The 19,170-nt window shown below is 42.4% G+C and overlaps 1 protein-coding gene across 14 annotated transcripts in view; it reads right to left on the bottom strand.

The window, feature by feature from the left end:
- LOC145986636 (uncharacterized) overlaps window positions 1-19,170 on the bottom strand; it is a 250,937-nt gene that overhangs the window by 148,776 nt on the left and 82,991 nt on the right. For all 14 annotated transcript variants that reach the window (XM_083120899.1, XM_083120894.1, XM_083120895.1 and 11 more), the window contains exons 3-7: window positions 5,137-5,232; window positions 4,236-4,289; window positions 3,151-3,219; window positions 1,304-1,408; window positions 710-775 (exon numbers count right to left, since the gene is read on the bottom strand). In XM_083120899.1, the coding sequence (XP_082977025.1) occupies window positions 710-775; window positions 1,304-1,408; window positions 3,151-3,219; window positions 4,236-4,289; window positions 5,137-5,232 (390 nt within the window). The remainder of the gene's footprint in view (window positions 1-709; window positions 776-1,303; window positions 1,409-3,150; window positions 3,220-4,235; window positions 4,290-5,136; window positions 5,233-19,170) is intronic.

Here is a 19,170-nt window from a genome sequence, read left to right as displayed (position 1 = left end):
ACCGTTCGATTTATTTCATTTTAGAAAATAAACCGAGTTATCAAGCAATAATGTTTTGAAAAGTGTTCTAAATGAAAACATAATTTGATTATTAATTTCAAAAATTCTTATTTTGCAAAACGCCACAATTTTACTGTAACCGTAAAAGACATGAAATGCAAAATACGCCATTGCCATGCACTATTAGCAGAAAAGAATTCGCTTTATAGAGAATATGGAATATTAGTTCTCTCAGGTATTTGATTTCTTTTGAATTCTTTATCTTCCTCAATATGACTGTATTTACTTACCTTTTTTTAAAGTTTTACTTGAACGAAATTTTCGGATTGAAGTCTTGCCTACACAATCCTTACAAAATTTGAAAAACCTCTATTTTTATAAGTACGTTTATATTCTTTCCCCAATTTGATAAAAAAATGGCTCCCCGATGGCGTAGTGGTATTGCCGTCGCATTGTAATCAAGATGTCCTGGGTTCAATACTCTGTTAAGGAACATAGTGCTTCGTATCGCACTGTTAAGTTCAGTCCCTATATTAGCCTAAATTTCATAATGAAACGTTTAACTTAATTATACTAGATACAATTAAACTTATCTACTGAATCATGAAATTCTCCATACGCTTAGCTGGTAAATAAGGAAATGACGATACCTTATAAATTATAAGTTATGTTATAATGTTAAGTATTGAAAATATAAACTCAAAATTACCTTCAAAGTTTCTTTTAATTCTTCTCTTACGTTTTGTATCCACTTCTTAACCTCCAAACGAGCTCTCTGAAAGTAAATATGAATAGAATGAAATTACACTAATGCATAGAACAAAAATTACAATATTTTCTCATTAGAGATTAAAGTAATATGCAGTTAAGAATAAAGAATGATGTTATTCTACAAATTGTTATTTTGGTAGTCTTTATATGAAATCGAGCGATATATTTCTATGCGAGTTTCATATTGGAACTAATATAACATTTGTATGCTAACGTATACAATTTTTCAAACATGATCAGATAAATTTATTTCGTCTTACTGTGGATAAAGATACTAAAGATCGTGTAAATGCTTTAAACGAACCAACCTGCTCCAAACATTCTGGCAACAATAGTCTCTAATTACATACGTGGCCAAAACAAGTTCGTGAAAATAGGAATATTGAAGTTTGGCTGATAGCAATAGAACAAAATACATCACGTAGTTAGTGTTAAAACGGTTTAACTTCACATTAAAAGGGAAATTCATCCGGGGAACCAAATTTTCGGCTTAAATTAGATAAAATATAGCATAACAATTCCGTGTACTTACCGTGTCACCTTCCCGTGCAAGTTTAAACTGCACAAATCGAGCTTCGACATATTGTCTAATTACCCCAATCAACTTTTTGAATTGATGTTGTGCCTCCCGTATTTGCTACAAAATATAACAGCACTGTCAAAATTATAAAATTTAGTAATAATTCTACGTATAATTTTAATAAATCAAAGATCATTAACTAAATGGAAATATTGCTAATGAATTGTGTAATAATCTCATATATCTTTAGATTAAGTTGTTATTCTTTTCGTTGACTGCATTTTCCCTGAGTCGACGAACTCAATTTAGACAACATACTTGTAATATTTTAAATTCTACTTCATTCTTACTACATTGATATGATCCATATTTTTGTGTGACGTCATCAGTAGAAAATGTGTCACTAATATATTTATTTTGTGAAAGAAAGCGTAACCTCCTTGTTATTCTATGTAATATTGCGCCTTATTAGTAATTTATATCTTTTGTTTAATGTTTAATGTATTTTATGCTACATTATGGGTAATTTAATGTATCTTCATGTTTGCGAGAGTTCACTATACGAATTTGTATTTCTAAACATGAATAGATGTCAGTTTTGTTGTAGTATCCTTTTGTAGATAGTGAGTGATTCATCTGTACTTTAATCTGTGTTCTCAAAAATAGTATAAAAGCGAGGATATCGCGTAAGAATCATCACACTTTCGCCACGGATCGTCGAAGCTTTTTAACTTAAAAAGAACTCCTCGGTGTTGTGCATACATCCTGGTATGGTAGTTCGGGGCGCAAGCTAGGCCTATGTGAACATAGGTACGCCGATAGCCATGCATTGATGATATGCATAATACTGCAACCATTCTACGTTAAATAATAAAGCTAGCCTAAGGAGTAATTTGGAAATAAAAGGCTAAAGAGCAAATATTGGCTCAGTTATCATTGCATATCTCTTGGTGTGGTAGTTCGGGGCGCAAGCTAGGTCTATGTGATCATAGGCTTGCCGATAGCCACGCATTGAGTTTATGCGTTTTAGTTGAGTCAATTCATCGACAAAGCGAAATCCTCGCCTTCGTCTCAAGTATATTTGCACTATAATTACAATAAATAAAGAATAAAACCTTTCAGTTTATACATACTGCAGTAATGTGGTTTTATTTCTCTGTGCTGTGAATATTGTCTTTGCCTAACACTACCCCTGTACCTGAGAGGAGTCTGTGTACTTCACCGAGTCTCATCGTTCACCGCTGAGTATTATTAAGTTAATATTAATAGTAAAATAATACGACGCGTGAAGTAATTGTGCTTAGAACGTGTCAACATTTGCCACTAATCATTATCTAATGTTTACACATTGACCACTACTTTATCTCTTCTTTCTATACCCTCTTTAAGACTTTAACCATTGGCTGAAGGTTCAAAAGCTTCCAGGGGTTGCTAAGCAACATTCGTGAGGTACAGCTTTGAAGTCCTATGTTAACACTTAAAATCAATAAACACATTGTCGTTGCTACGCAACTGTCGACGTTCAGGTTTTATATTTTGGCTGAATTATAACAATAATGTACAATTTAGTTTCTTACAAGCGTGTGTCCAGATGAAAAATTGAATGTTTTGACAATGGTTCCACCTTTGATTGCATACTTAGCGAGCACATGATACAAATGAAAACAAGAAATTTTCTCCTCTTTGGAAAGATGTGTCGTTCGCACCGACAGCAAATTTTCTCTATTTCCGATTGCATACCCGACTGCAGTTTTTTGGTTGCTGGGGCGGCATATTATATGTATTAAACCTAATTATTCTCCACACTTTGGATCTATATAAATTCATAATGTCGAATGTACTAACGTATATTAACTTACCTTAATTTGTTCAGGGAGGTAGTCATTAAATAAATAATCCAGGAATTTCACAACCTCATTGTACATTGGCTAAAAACGTGAGAAAACTAGAATTAGTTTTAATTATAAAGCAATGAAAATAGAAAGTGTGAAATTATGTAAGATACCTTCTATTAACTTGTAACAAACAGCTTTTATTGAATTGTAGAATAAGTTGTACCTTGCGGCTTCTTATCACACCTAAATGTAGAACAAGAATACAGGGTTATGGTGACTTGTGGGAAACGGACGGTTTGCGAGTGGATAGTGCACAGCCGGTAGTGATGAAGGGGGCTCGGGGAGGGCCCATAAGCTTCAGGGCAGCCTGCCGTTTCAGTCCCAATGGAGCAGTGGGCTATACAGCACCGCATGTTCGCATACGAAACATTTGTTTGAAATGTGGAGTTGGTCATCGCAACACAGCGGAACTTCCGTCACCATTTCAATTCCATATCTCCTATGGGGCTACTTGAAAGAATGTGTTTATTGTCACACACCCCGTACATTACGGGAGTTGCAAGCTGCCATTACCCACGAGGTGCATTTGACCTTGAGCTGTTGGCTCGCGTTATGGCAGACTTCTGGCGGAGAACGGAACTCTGCATTCAAGAGGATTGCCGCCACCTGCGTGACGTAATTTTCCATACCTGACTATGTCAACTCAAATGGTAACTGTTACCCTTACGTTTCGTACCAATAAACTCATTTTGTCTTGCACAGCAACTGCGTACTCTTCATTTGATAAACGTCCGTTTCCCACAAGTCACCCTATATGACAGAATTGTTAATAAAAATATATGTAAATATCACTTATAATTTTTATTCGAAATATTTATTTACTTTAAACAGCAAGACTTGTGATATGTAAGTTATAATTAGACGTATTGATAAAACTGATTATGGTGAAATTGTCTTTATGTAAATTTACTAATATAACAATTGTTCTAAAATGTAACAACTTGAACATAATCATTTTAGTGAAAAATGCATATAATAATGATTATTGTTGTTTTTAAAACCACTTAACATTCTGTAAATCTGTTTAAAATATAATATAAAATAACTACCCCAAATTCTTGTCGCAATTTAGCAATTTCATTCTTCAAAGCATTCTTGGATTTCTAAAATATAAAAATAAAATATTAACGTTGTTTCATCACATACTTTTATAGTTTGTCTTATCAATAAAGCTAAATTAACAAATAATCACACGAAACAAAAGCTATGTTGCAATGAAGGAAAAATGAAATATAATTTAAAGTAATTTGATTATTGACGATTTTATGTACTTTGTTACATTTGTTACAAATGTAGATAATTGGGAAATACAAAGACGATTGCAACTAGCAAGTTCTTTCTTGCCGTTCGAACCTACGACATACTACAAATGGGGGTCTCCCTTATCGCACAACACTTGAGCAACCTTGTGTTCTGATGTCACTGGAGAATGCTTTTAATTTTAGGCTAAATGCCTAAGTTGTTAGGTTAGGCTAGCAGGTTTAGTTCTCTTAGCATAAATAATAATTTATCAGTGTATTTATGCTAATAGAACCAAACCTAACAGACCTAACCTAACAATGTAGCAATTCCTCATCTGACATCAGAACGAAACGTTGCTCAAGTGTTATGCACAGAAAGGCTAATTGGGACCGAACCTACAGTTTAAAGAGGGATCCGAACCACTGTGCCGTGTGACTCCACCAGGTGTCGAACCCGGGACCCCTTGATTACAAGGCTACTACGTTGCCACTACGTCATCGGTGAGGACCTAGTAACATAGCATTATTTCGGCACATACAATTTCAAACATATTATAATATGTTCTATAGAATTAAGCGACTGAGGAAATCCACGGAAAATCACTCGCCATATGGACAATTTCTTCTCTGATTTCTTCTCAGCCATAGGAAATATAAAGAAGTAGCAAATAAAAAATTGTTCAAAAATACTAAAATAATAGTTACTTACTGTAGGTGAAAGACTACGGGTTCCTGTCAGTGAATTTTGGACTTCCGTTTGGAATGTTTTGAAAAACGTGTCTGCATCATCAGAGTTGATTGTGTTCTGAAAAGAAAATTACGAATCAGGATTTTTATATCCATTTTCGTAATGACTAAAATATGTAAAACAAGGAAGTATGCATGTATTTTTAACGATAGGAAGGAATAAACGAATAAAAATGATTATTAAGTAAATATTTGATTAGTTTATTTGCTTTTCTGACACTTTTGGCTAATCGCGAAAATGAGGGTGAGTGATAATATGAAATTGATGAAGGGACACTCACAAAGAACATCCATGCCCAGGCCGGGATTCGAACCCTGGAAAATGCACAGTTCGCACACACAGTTCTACGTAGACTTGGATATATATCAAGCTCTTTTTATCTGGAAGATCTTATGGAAAAATCCTTGACAAGGACACTTACATGGGCAGGTGGTGTTAAAGAGCCCTTCCACCGGTCCCCTTATTTCTCATCTCTACTTCCCAAACCTCTAATTACCGCCGGTTTTCTATAAAGAAAAAAATAATACTTTTTCGTCCCTAGGTCGAAGATAAACAGATTGCAAATGGAAAACACAATTGTGAAGTACCTTTAAGTAGGGTGTGTATTGCTAATTGTTTTGCATTGCAAAGTGGATATTAATATACGGTTTATTATGTCCTACTAATTACATATTGTGTTCTACAGGTGCATTATTCAATCCAATCTATGGTTTCCACTACTGACACTTCCATTACGCATATGTAGCGTTAATTACATGTGTGTCCTACCTTGTACTTAATAATATTCCGATCACTAATGAACCATCTCCTGGCAGAAATAAACCAGAAAGTGGCATTCTATTGATTGATTGGCTGATTTAGTTTATTGTACTTCGCTTTTCTGCTACTTTCGGCTAATCGCGAAAATGAAGATGAGTGATTACATGATGAAATTGATGAAGAGACACAAAGAACGTCCATGTCCAGGACGGAATACAAACCCGGGACCTCCGGTGTCGTAGTACGTTGTGCTAACCACTCTGCCACGGAGGCCGCCGAAGTAGCAATCTACTGTTTTCTTGCGCAGCACCCCTTTATGTACCCCGGCAGGGACGTTGAGTGAGTTGAGTAAATTGCAAAACTTTTGTAATAATATATTGGGTAACTTCTACAAGGGTTGGCTTACCTATACCAGGACCTACTATTTTAAGCTTTTTATCGAACGAGGTATGTAAAAGTTAAAAACAAAACAGAATATCTATGCATTTCAGCACACTAACTGTGTGAAATGAAAAAAAGATAATGAAAAACAAAAGTTTTTTTACTCATCTGGTGAAGCGAGATGAAAATTCTTTCAAAGAAATAATAATGTTATTATTATAAGTTTGGGATAAAACTTGTGTATTTTTATTAGAGTATAATAAGTATTATTGTCCTAATAATAATCATAAATATATTAACAATAATTGTATTGTTATTCATTTCTGCTTTTGAAGTTTTACTAATGGTTTGATCCCGCTACAGGAGTTTTCGGGGACGCACATGTATGTGAAATGTTGCGAACATAATGTCACCTCCAGGGGATGGACGCTAGAGTCATAGTTTTTCCCACTAATCTAGAAAACTTTATAGTGCCACCAACTTTTACTCCCACCACTTTTTTTCATGGACGGACATACTGGATCCATACATCCGTGTATGGATAATTGTGCATAACTAGAGGCGCCAACTTGAGTTAAATTTTGGGGCCCAAGGAAATTTTTTTGGGGTGGGGGCAAGATCGGCATAAACAATACTTTATATATGTAAATATGTATTTTCAAAGAAAATGCTTTAATATCTGAAGGGAAATACACTCTTTTGAAATTGTTTGTTTACAATTCAATAACTAATATCATTAGGAACATAAAATCTTACCCAAATTCTGTATAACCAATTACAATAATAAATTAAATGAAACTGAAAGAGAAACATGCCATTTTTTTTACAACTTTTCTATTCGTACACTTAATAATATAAAAGAAAAAGAGTATATTCAGAGCAAATTGACTGACAGTTCTAATACTTTGATGTGTATCCTTGGGCTTTAATTACTGCTTGACACCTGTTCTTTATAGAATTAACCAGTTTCCGACATGTTTCAGAGCTTATTTTATTCCACTCGGCTTGCACAACAGTTTTCAACTCTTGTTTGGACTTGACGTCTGATTTATGGACTCGCCTCTTCAAAATTGCCCATAAATGCTCAATGGGATTTAAGTCTGAATTTTGAGCCGGTTTTTGTAGTAGTTTGGGCACATTCCATATTAGCCAATTCGTGTTAACTCGCGCCTTATGTTTACTGTCATTGTCTTGGAATCTGTAGATAGGCGGCATGTCCGTTTTTGGGCACTCTGCTTTACATTGTTCTTCAATATGTCCAAATAGACATATGCATCCATGATACCATCAATAAACTGGATGGTACCAACACCTTTGGACGACATACAGCCCCAAATCATTAATGACCCACCACCTTGTTTAACTGTTGGAACTGTGTTAATGTGATCATTGTCTTTATTTGATTTTCTCCAGACACTATTTATCCCATCTGACCCGTATATATTAATCTTCGACTCATGTGAAAATATGACACTATCCCAAAATTCCTGGTTCTTGTGGATGTGCTCTTTCGCGAATGAAAGTCTATTCCTGCGATTCAACTTATTTACATACGGCCTCTTTCGTGGTATTCTGCCATGATATCCATGCTTCCACAAGGCACGTCGGACAGTTTGATCGGACATCATCTTGCCAGCAACATTTTCTACTAACGGTCGTACCTGAGGAACACTTAGTCGGGGGTTTTCTCGCACTCTTTTTAAAATAAAGCGTTCATTATGTTTATTCAACCTTCTCTCTTTTGGTTTTCTCGGCACATTCTGTGCTGAACCATCCTCTCTAAATTTGTTTACTATGTATTGGACTGTGGAGTGTGATTTATTGACTGTTTGTCCAATTTTTCTTAACGAATAACCTCTAAGGGCCAAATTTATAATAACATCCGTCAGATCGGAACTAAGTTCCTTCACCATGCCCATTTGGAACACGCTGATATATAGACGATATGCCTACAACAATACCTACGCCGGCATTCCGCTTGACGGGGAGCGCGCCTGCATATTCAAACTTGTTACGAAGTTGCAAACTGCACGAAATCGCCCGAATAGCGGTGGCGCTGTATGCGAGGAAGATTGAAACTCTTGTCTGTACGAATAACAATGTTGCAAGTAGTCCAGTTTAGACAGTTCACCAACCTCTTGTGAGGAGCTGAAGTGAGGAGCAGTGTTGCCAGCTCCTCACCCGAAAAAAATCACCAAGGTTTTTCTTGGTCTAACCTAACCTAAAGCAAGGAGCTGGCAATCTTGCTTGAGAGTTCACAAACCGGAAGTGGGGCTCAGGGGGCTCGCAGTGTTGCCAACTTCTTACTCGAAAAAATTACTAAGGTTTTTTTTGGTCTAACCTAACCTAAAGCAAGGAGCTGGCAATATTGCTTGAGAGTTCTGCAACCGGAAGTGGGGCTCGCAGTGTTGCCAACACCTACTCGAAAAAAAAAATCACCAAGGTTTTTGTTTTGGTCTAACCTTACCTAAAGCAAGGAGCTGGCAATTTTGCTTGAGGCTCGTTTTACAGTGCATAAAGCAAGGTTGCCAACCTACTGGTATTTTTGCCATAGTTTTTTACAAAAAAAAAAAGAGAGAGAGGGAAGAGAGAGGGAAGAGTTAAACAGCCGACAGTTTACCTACAGTTTTTCTTGTCTAACCTAACCTCAAGCAAGGGGCTGGCAATTTTGCTTGAGGTTTGCTTTACAGTGCATAAAGCAATTTTTGCCAACCTACATATACTAAACAAAGAGAGCCGGCACTGCCGTAAAAGAGAGAGATGGATGGATGGGAACACTACACGGGTTCAACGTCATCAAATAAAAATCGCCTTAATGGTTTTTTCTTGTAAGGCATGATTTCTATTTTCTCGCAGTGCTGCCAACTCCTACCTACACTTTTTTTAGTTGGCAAGGGCTAGAGAGAGAGAAAAACTTATAGCTGGGAACAGTAATGAACGAATGCGCCATATCGTAATTTTCCAACTCCCGGGGGGCCAATGTTTGTATATCGTAACCTTTGTAAACCTCTCTCTCTCTCACACACACACACACACACACGCACGCACGCGCGCGCGCGCACACATATGTATTGTAACACAAACAAACAAACAAAATAATAATAATTGTTGTTTTTTAGGATGCCTAGCCCCTGTAACCTCGCCAGGGTGCGTGGTGCCCAACCAAAAATGTAAAAGTTTTCTAATGGCTGCGGTTATAGATTACCGCACCTCTGTAGAGTTTCACGTGTTTTTTTTTTTCCCCCAAACTTCCATGAAACTCTACAGAGGACCTCCGTAATGCATGCAACGTGTACTAACGACTCTAGTGTTATTTGATCTTGTGATATTTTTGGATATAGAGTTTTATTGTGAGATATAGATAAAAATAATTATGTTTATTATAATATTTTCTTGATGAAGATGGAGAATGTACGTGTGTGTTACAAATAAAGTTGCATGCTTTTTTTTCATGCAATTTCTAAGATGTTTTGTAATTCATCAACTATGGGTTGTAGGAAAACAATTCTTGCTCTATCTGCTATCGCTCGACGAATACTATAAACATAAATAATGCTTATGGTTTGATTTTTAAAATGGCGAGCGGAAAATAACTATGTTTTCTGAAATTATGATTTATACTTCATACGCCAAGAGGGCTGAGGGTTAGAAAAAAAAAGATTGTTTGGTAGAATTATGCACACATAATATTTTCGTGTTTTCTATACACAAGCTTAATTATTTTTTTCCAATTATTTACAGGATTCATTAAGAAGCAAGAAGTAGCATAAATAACACACTCCCATCAAACCCAACACTATTGTGAATTATTGCACAGTATTTATTTTGTGGCACTCCACTATATATATATAATAACATACCCACAAATATTTTCAACAAGATGCAATCTGAGAAAAGTTGCCCTGTGTGCAAGATAACCATACCAAGCCAAAATTTTGCAAGACATTGTCGTACCTGCACACCTGGTAAGCATGTAACCGCTAAAAAATCATGTCCCAGGTGCGGTATACCTATTACCATTAATAATTTGAAGAGGCATATAACATCATGCAAAGTTGTCGTTGAAGCACCTGTTCCCCAACCGTCAACCAGCTCGACCAAGAGGAAAGCGGAAGCCGACTCGCCACCACCCGCCAAACGCGTCAAGCCTGTGACAAAAACAAACCAGACTGCTTTCGAGCGGTTGTTAGAGGATTTTGTCATCACTTCGGAGGGCTCATGCGACGTGCGTAGCTTTTTGGAGAACGTGCAAGCCGAAATTATTTCCATCCTCGGCGATGTGCTTGCAATGCACTCCACCAAATTCTACGCATCGCTACGTTGCCAGTACAAGAAGCCGTCCGATGAAATTTACAGCTTCTGCCACAACACCAAGGCGAAGACGCTGCATCTGGCGGATGTCGACAACCTCGAGGTCATCTACAACCAGTTTACCGATGAGCTGGTGGCAAAACAGGAGGAACATCTAGCTAAAGGCTCGGGGGGTTCGCTGTGTGGCGAGCCTCACGAACTGTGCGTCAAACTTTGTAAGTTCATACCTCTCTCCGCCTCCAGCTACGCCCCCTTACCACCTACCATTGCGGCAAAAAGGGCCGTCCTGAACATTCAGAACAGTGACGCCAAGTGCTTTCTCTGGTCGGTGCTTGCAGCATTACACCCTGTCCACTGGAAAAACCAACCACACCGAGTTAACCACTACCTACCCTATGAGGCAGAGCTGGAAGTTGCGATGGCTGGGATCGACTACCCGGTAGAGGTCACGGACATTCGAAAGTTTGAGGCTCGTGCGCGGCTGGCCATCAACGTTTACGGTCTCACTGACGAAAATGCGGTGTACCCCATCCGGGTGAGTGACGTAAACAACAATGATGCTCGAGAAATCCATCTCCTACTTATCAAGGACGAGACCCATCACCACTACACCCTCATCCGTTCGCTCTCCCGGTTGGTGTCGAGCCAAAAAAGCAAGCATGATGGTAGCATAGAAGTTTGTCGCAGGTGCTTGTCAACTTTTGACAATCAAAAACAGCAGGATTATCAGCACATCAAAGGTCCCAACATCGCTGTCGAGAAGCTTGCCAGCCACAAGATCTACTGCAATGCCAACGAGCCGGGTGTGGCAGTCTTACCCAAACCTGGCACCGTGGAGCGTTTCCACATGCACGGTGCTATGGTGGAGCATCCCGCTATCATCATCGCGGATTTCGAGGCCTTCCTCAAACCCCTGTCCACTTGCGATCCAGATCCCGAAGTTTCTTCCACCACCCCTTACCAACTCCACGAGGCATCCAGTTTCGCATACGTTGTGGTGCGACGAGACCAGCACATCGCCTCCGAGCCCTACGTGTACCGTGGTCCCGACGCAGCCAAACACTTCCTCGAGAGGATGGTTGTCGAGGCCATCGAGATAGGGAAGGTACTGTTGGCCCCCAAGTCTATGCTCCCACTGTCCCCTGACGATCAGCGTAGACACGACGAGGCCATCACTTGCCCTGTCTGCGTCAAGGAGTACACCGCCAACAACCGTAAAGTCCAACACCACGATCACTTTACCGGTAGATATGTTGGTCCATGGTGCAACGGATGCAACCTCATGGCCCGGGACCCTCGATTTATCCCGATCTTCTTCCACAATGGCTCGGGGTACGACTTCCACCACCTGATCAGGCATCTTGGATACGACAACAAGGGAATCAACGTTCTTGCCCAGAACGAGGAGCGTTACATCAGTGTGAGCAAACGAGTGTCGATCCCAGGATCACACTCTACCGTCGAACTTCGCTTCCTCGACTCCCTGAGGTTCCTCCCGGCCAGCCTCGATGCTCTCGCAGGGAAGCTTAGCGACGAGCAAATGCTCATCACCTCCGGAAATTTTCCGAACTTGGACGCCGGCCTCTTCAAGCGTAAGGGGGTCTATCCCTACGAATATATTACAGACCCTTCCAAGTTCGCAGAGACGTCGCTACCCCCCCAGGCGAAGTTCTACAGTCAGCTGCGAGGCTCGAACATCACCGAGGATGACTATCACCATGCCCAGTCCATGTGGCGCGAGCTGAGCTGTCGAACTCTCGGGGACTACCACGACGCCTACCTCAGACTTGATGTGACGCTCCTCGCCGACGTGTTCCAGACGTTCCGTGCGACCGCCATGAAGATCTACCAGCTGGACCCTGCCTACTTCTATAGTCTCCCCGGACTGGCGTGGTCAGCCATGTTTCTGGTGACGAAGATCGAGCTGGAGCTTCTTTCGGACGTGGACATGATGCTGTTTGTGGAACGTGCCGTGCGGGGTGGAATGGTCCAGGTGTCGCAGCGACACTCGCGCGCCAACAATCACCACATGGCCACCGGTTACGAGCCCTCACAGCCGTCCAGCTATATTATGTACACGGACGTCAATAACCTCTACGGGCACTCCATGATGCAGTCACTCCCCTTTAGAGGCTTCGAGTGGGCTGACCCTTCCAACTTCGACGTCGAAAGCTTCGACGATTCGGAACATGGGTTCTTCGCCGAGGTGGACCTTGAGTTCTCCGAGAAGCTGCAGGATTTGTTCAGCGATCTCCCCCCTGCACCCGAGTTCAAGTGTCCACCCGATTCCAACCAGAAGAAGCTCGTCATGGATTTCGAGCCCAAGAAGAATTACGTCCTACACTACCAGAATCTCCGGTGGTTGATGCAGCGAGGGGTCGCAGTCCGCGCAGTTCACCGCATCCTCAAGTTCGAGCATTCTCTGTGGTTGCGTCCATATATTGAAGTCAACACCAAACACCGCACCGCAGCCACGTCCGAGCTCGATAAGGATTTCTTCAAGCTTATGAACAATGCGGTGTTTGGCAAAACTATGGAGAATGTACGGAATCGCATGGACATAAAATTGGTAACGAGGAAAGCACAATGTCGCAGGCTCGTGGCAAACCCGTTATTCAAATCGAGGACCATTTATAATGAGCAGCTTGCTCTGGTGCATATGAGGAAGAGTGAGGTGAGGCTCGACAAGCCAATTTATGTTGGTGCCTCAGTATTAGACCTGAGCAAGCTGCACATGTTCGAGACGTACTACGACATATTACGTCCACATTATAGCCACAACATCTCGCTTCTCTACACGGACACGGACAGCTTGGTGTACCACGTCCACTCAGCCGATGCATACAGGGATATAGTCACGGTACCAGCTTTGGTTAACCTCTTCGACACCTCGGGCTATCCCCAGCCGAACCAGTACGGCATCCTGCCCCGAAACAAAAAAGTGCCTGGCAAACTCAAAGACGAGAAGGACGGTGATGTGATTCTCGAGTTTGCAGGTCTTCGCGCCAAGGCCTATGCCATTAAAGCCGAGGGCAGCGTTACCAAGAAGGCCAAGGGTGTCGGCAGACAGGTGGTTCGGGAGCATCTCGCATTCGAGGACTTTGTCGATTGCCTCAAGACCAGGTCGTCGGTTCTAAGAGAAGAACAGCGCATCCAGAGCGTCGACCATGTGTTGACCACAAACAAAGTTAGAAAAATTGCGCTGGATCCCAACGACGACAAGAGGTGCGTCCTCGAGTGTGGTATTCACACATTGCCGTGGGGGCACTATCGCTTAGCAGAAAGCAAAACCTGCAACATATGTCCATCTTCAACAGAAGATTCATAAAAACAAAACAAAACAAAAAAAAATACTTTGACTGTCATTACAAAAAACTTTGACTGTATTCTTAAATAACCAGCATGCCTATGAATTTGTTCGGTTTCAAAAAACAGATCATTATGGAAACCATACCAGATCATGAAGTCTTATCTTCCGTGTTACCTAAACTCAACGGTCTGTTGATTATTCACCTCAACAGCATTTGGACGAAACTGAATGACGATGTGGGCAAGATGTTTTATGTTTTTAATAACAATTTACATTTCTACGAAATTCCGATCGACGGGAAACTTCAAATCACCGTGAATCCGGAAAACGCAGGCGAAATCAAAATTTCTACCGGCAAGAACATTTTTCGAATCAAGCACGACAAGATGCTTTCTAACATTACGTACGATGTGTCTGCAGGAGATTATTTTTACATAGAACTCCTCGGAGATTACGACAAACTTATTCCTCTCTTCGTAGAATTACAAATCGTCTATCCTATTATAAATAACCGTTAACCAAAAATGCCTAACGACATTTTCGGCAACACCAAGCGTGTAGACCACGCAGAAGAGATTCTCATGTTGGACATTCGAGTTAAGAAGTTGAGGACCGATTTGATCGCTTTGCAGGAAACCTTAAACAAAAGTTTAGAGTCGGAAATCGCTACGCTCCAAACGCAATGTCTCGACCCCATTCTGAAAATCGATTCCGAACTGAAGACGCTGATAAAAAATTATGTCGACGTACCTTCTTACGACAACGTTCAAAATATACAGTTGAGCGTCGATTCGCTTCAAAATGATTTGGCCAAATTACAGCAATTTCAATCGAAAAATGAAGATTTGGAAAAATTGAAACTCGAAATCGAAGAACGAACTTCCGCAATAGAAAAGAATTTCTCTGAACTTCAAACCGTTGGAAACAACGACATGCAAGCGTTCTGCGTCTATATCGTTCACAACGGTTTGAAGTTCAGAGAAATTCTTTTCTATTGCGGAAGTTCGTTCTTCGATTTCGAGTTTCAATTTTTCCAAATCTTCATTTTTCGATTGAAATTGCTGTAATTTGGCCAAATCATTTTGAAGCGAATCGACGCTCAACTGTATATTTTGAACGTTGTCGTAAGAAGGTACGTCGACATAATTTTTTATCAGCGTCTTCAGTTCGGAATCGATTTTCAGAATGGGGTCGAGACATTGCGTTTGGAGCGTAGCGATTTCCGACTCTAAACTTTTGTTTAAGGTTTCCTGCAAAGCGATCAAATCGGTCCTCAACTTCTTAACTCGAATGTCCAACATGAGAATCTCTTCTGCGTGGTCTACACGCTTGGTGTTGCCGAAAATGTCGTTAGGCATTTTTGGTTAACGGTTATTTATAATAGGATAGACGATTTGTAATTCTACGAAGAGAGGAATAAGTTTGTCGTAATCTCCGAGGAGTTCTATGTAAAAATAATCTCCTGCAGACACATCGTACGTAATGTTAGAAAGCATCTTGTCGTGCTTGATTCGAAAAATGTTCTTGCCGGTAGAAATTTTGATTTCGCCTGCGTTTTCCGGATTCACGGTGATTTGAAGTTTCCCGTCGATCGGAATTTCGTAGAAATGTAAATTGTTATTAAAAACATAAAACATCTTGCCCACATCGTCATTCAGTTTCGTCCAAATGCTGTTGAGGTGAATAATCAACAGACCGTTGAGTTTAGGTAACACGGAAGATAAGACTTCATGATCTGGTATGGTTTCCATAATGATCTGTTTTTTGAAACCGAACAAATTCATAGGCATGCTGGTTATTTAAGAATACAGTCAAAGTTTTTTGTAATGACAGTCAAAGTATTTTTTTTTGTTTTGTTTTGTTTTTATGAATCTTCTGTTGAAGATGGACATATGTTGCAGGTTTTGCTTTCTGCTAAGCGATAGTGCCCCCACGGCAATGTGTGAATACCACACTCGAGGACGCACCTCTTGTCGTCGTTGGGATCCAGCGCAATTTTTCTAACTTTGTTTGTGGTCAACACATGGTCGACGCTCTGGATGCGCTGTTCTTCTCTTAGAACCGACGACCTGGTCTTGAGGCAATCGACAAAGTCCTCGAATGCGAGATGCTCCCGAACCACCTGTCTGCCGACACCCTTGGCCTTCTTGGTAACGCTGCCCTCGGCTTTAATGGCATAGGCCTTGGCGCGAAGACCTGCAAACTCGAGAATCACATCACCGTCCTTCTCGTCTTTGAGTTTGCCAGGCACTTTTTTGTTTCGGGGCAGGATGCCGTACTGGTTCGGCTGGGGATAGCCCGAGGTGTCGAAGAGGTTAACCAAAGCTGGTACCGTGACTATATCCCTGTATGCATCGGCTGAGTGGACGTGGTACACCAAGCTGTCCCGTGTCCGTGTAGAGAAGCGAGATGTTGTGGCTATAATGTGGACGTAATATGTCGTAGTACGTCTCGAACATGTGCAGCTTGCTCAGGTCTAATACTGAGGCACCAACATAAATTGGCTTGTCGAGCCTCACCTCACTCTTCCTCATATGCACCAGAGCAAGCTGCTCATTATAAATGGTCCTCGATTTGAATAACGGGTTTGCCACGAGCCTGCGACATTGTGCTTTCCTCGTTACCAATTTTATGTCCATGCGATTCCGTACATTCTCCATAGTTTTGCCAAACACCGCATTGTTCATAAGCTTGAAGAAATCCTTATCGAGCTCGGACGTGGCTGCGGTGCGGTGTTTGGTGTTGACTTCAATATATGGACGCAACCACAGAGAATGCTCGAACTTGAGGATGCGGTGAACTGCGCGGACTGCGACCCCTCGCTGCATCAACCACCGGAGATTCTGGTAGTGTAGGACGTAATTCTTCTTGGGCTCGAAATCCATGACGAGCTTCTTCTGGTTGGAATCGGGTGGACACTTGAACTCGGGTGCAGGGGGGAGATCGCTGAACAAATCCTGCAGCTTCTCGGAGAACTCAAGGTCCACCTCGGCGAAGAACCCATGTTCCGAATCGTCGAAGCTTTCGACGTCGAAGTTGGAAGGGTCAGCCCACTCGAAGCCTCTAAAGGGGAGTGACTGCATCATGGAGTGCCCGTAGAGGTTATTGACGTCCGTGTACATAATATAGCTGGACGGCTGTGAGGGCTCGTAACCGGTGGCCATGTGGTGATTGTTGGCGCGCGAGTGTCGCTGCGACACCTGGACCATTCCACCCCGCACGGCACGTTCCACAAACAGCATCATGTCCACGTCCGAAAGAAGCTCCAGCTCGATCTTCGTCACCAGAAACATGGCTGACCACGCCAGTCCGGGGAGACTATAGAAGTAGGCAGGGTCCAGCTGGTAGATCTTCATGGCGGTCGCACGGAACGTCTGGAACACGTCGGCGAGGAGCGTCACATCAAGTCTGAGGTAGGCGTCGTGGTAGTCCCCGAGAGTTCGACAGCTCAGCTCGCGCCACATGGACTGGGCATGGTGATAGTCATCCTCGGTGATGTTCGAGCCTCGCAGCTGACTGTAGAACTTCGCCTGGGGGGGGGTAGCGACGTCTCTGCGAACTTGGAAGGGTCTGTAATATATTCGTAGGGATAGACCCCCTTACGCTTGAAGAGGCCGGCGTCCAAGTTCGGAAAATTTCCGGAGGTGATGAGCATTTGCTCGTCGCTAAGCTTCCCTGCGAGAGCATCGAGGCTGGCCGGGAGGAACCTCAGGGAGTCGAGGAAGCGAAGTTCGACGGTAGAGTGTGATCCTGGGATCGACACTCGTTTGCTCACACTGATGTAACGCTCCTCGTTCTGGGCAAGAACGTTGATTCCCTTGTTGTCGTATCCAAGATGCCTGATCAGGTGGTGGAAGTCGTACCCCGAGCCATTGTGGAAGAAGATCGGGATAAATCGAGGGTCCCGGGCCATGAGGTTGCATCCGTTGCACCATGGACCAACATATCTACCGGTAAAGTGATCGTGGGTGTTGGACTTTACGGTTGTTGGCGGTGTACTCCTTGACGCAGACAGGGCAAGTGATGGCCTCGTCGTGTCTACGCTGATCGTCAGGGGACAGTGGGAGCATAGACTTGGGGGCCAACAGTACCTTCCCTATCTCGATGGCCTCGACAACCATCCTCTCGAGGAAGTGTTTGGCTGCGTCGGGACCACGGTACACGTAGGGCTCGGAGGCGATGTGCTGGTCTCGTCGCACCACAACGTATGCGAAACTGGATGCCTCGTGGAGTTGGTAAGGGGTGGTGGAAGAAACTTCGGGATCTGGATCGCAAGTGGACAGGGGTTTGAGGAAGGCCTCGAAATCCGCGATGATGATAGCGGGATGCTCCACCATAGCACCGTGCATGTGGAAACGCTCCACGGTGCCAGGTTTGGGTAAGACTGCCACACCCGGCTCGTTGGCATTGCAGTAGATCTTGTGGCTGGCAAGCTTCTCGACAGCGATGTTGGGACCTTTGATGTGCTGATAATCCTGCTGTTTTTGATTGTCAAAAGTTGACAAGCACCTGCGACAAACTTCTATGCTACCATCATGCTTGCTTTTTTGGCTCGACACCAACCGGGAGAGCGAACGGATGAGGGTGTAGTGGTGATGGGTCTCGTCCTTGATAAGTAGGAGATGGATTTCTCGAGCATCATTGTTGTTTACGTCACTCACCCGGATGGGGTACACCGCATTTTCGTCAGTGAGACCGTAAACGTTGATGGCCAGCCGCGCACGAGCCTCAAACTTTCGAATGTCCGTGACCTCTACCGGGTAGTCGATCCCAGCCATCGCAACTTCCAGCTCTGCCTCATAGGGTAGGTAGTGGTTAACTCGGTGTGGTTGGTTTTTCCAGTGGACAGGGTGTAATGCTGCAAGCACCGACCAGAGAAAGCACTTGGCGTCACTGTTCTGAATGTTCAGGACGGCCCTTTTTGCCGCAATGGTAGGTGGTAAGGGGACGTAGCTGGAGGCGGAGAGAGGTATGAACTTACAAAGTTTGACGCACAGTTCGTGAGGCTCGCCACACAGCGAACCCCCCGAGCCTTTAGCTAGATGTTCCTCCTGTTTTGCCACCAGCTCATCGGTAAACTGGTTGTAGATGACCTCGAGGTTGTCGACATCCGCCAGATGCAGCGTCTTCGCCTTGGTGTTGTGGCAGAAGCTGTAAATTTCATCGGACGGCTTCTTGTACTGGCAACGTAGCGATGCGTAGAATTTGGTGGAGTGCATTGCAAGCACATCGCC

Source organism: Lepisma saccharinum, chromosome 4 (assembly GCF_977018435.1).
Source record: "Lepisma saccharinum chromosome 4, izLepSacc3.1, whole genome shotgun sequence".
NCBI lineage: Eukaryota > Metazoa > Arthropoda > Insecta > Zygentoma > Lepismatidae > Lepisma > Lepisma saccharinum.
The sequence above is the reverse complement of the archived record's forward strand: the minus strand, read 5'-3'. Positions and strand labels throughout refer to the sequence as shown.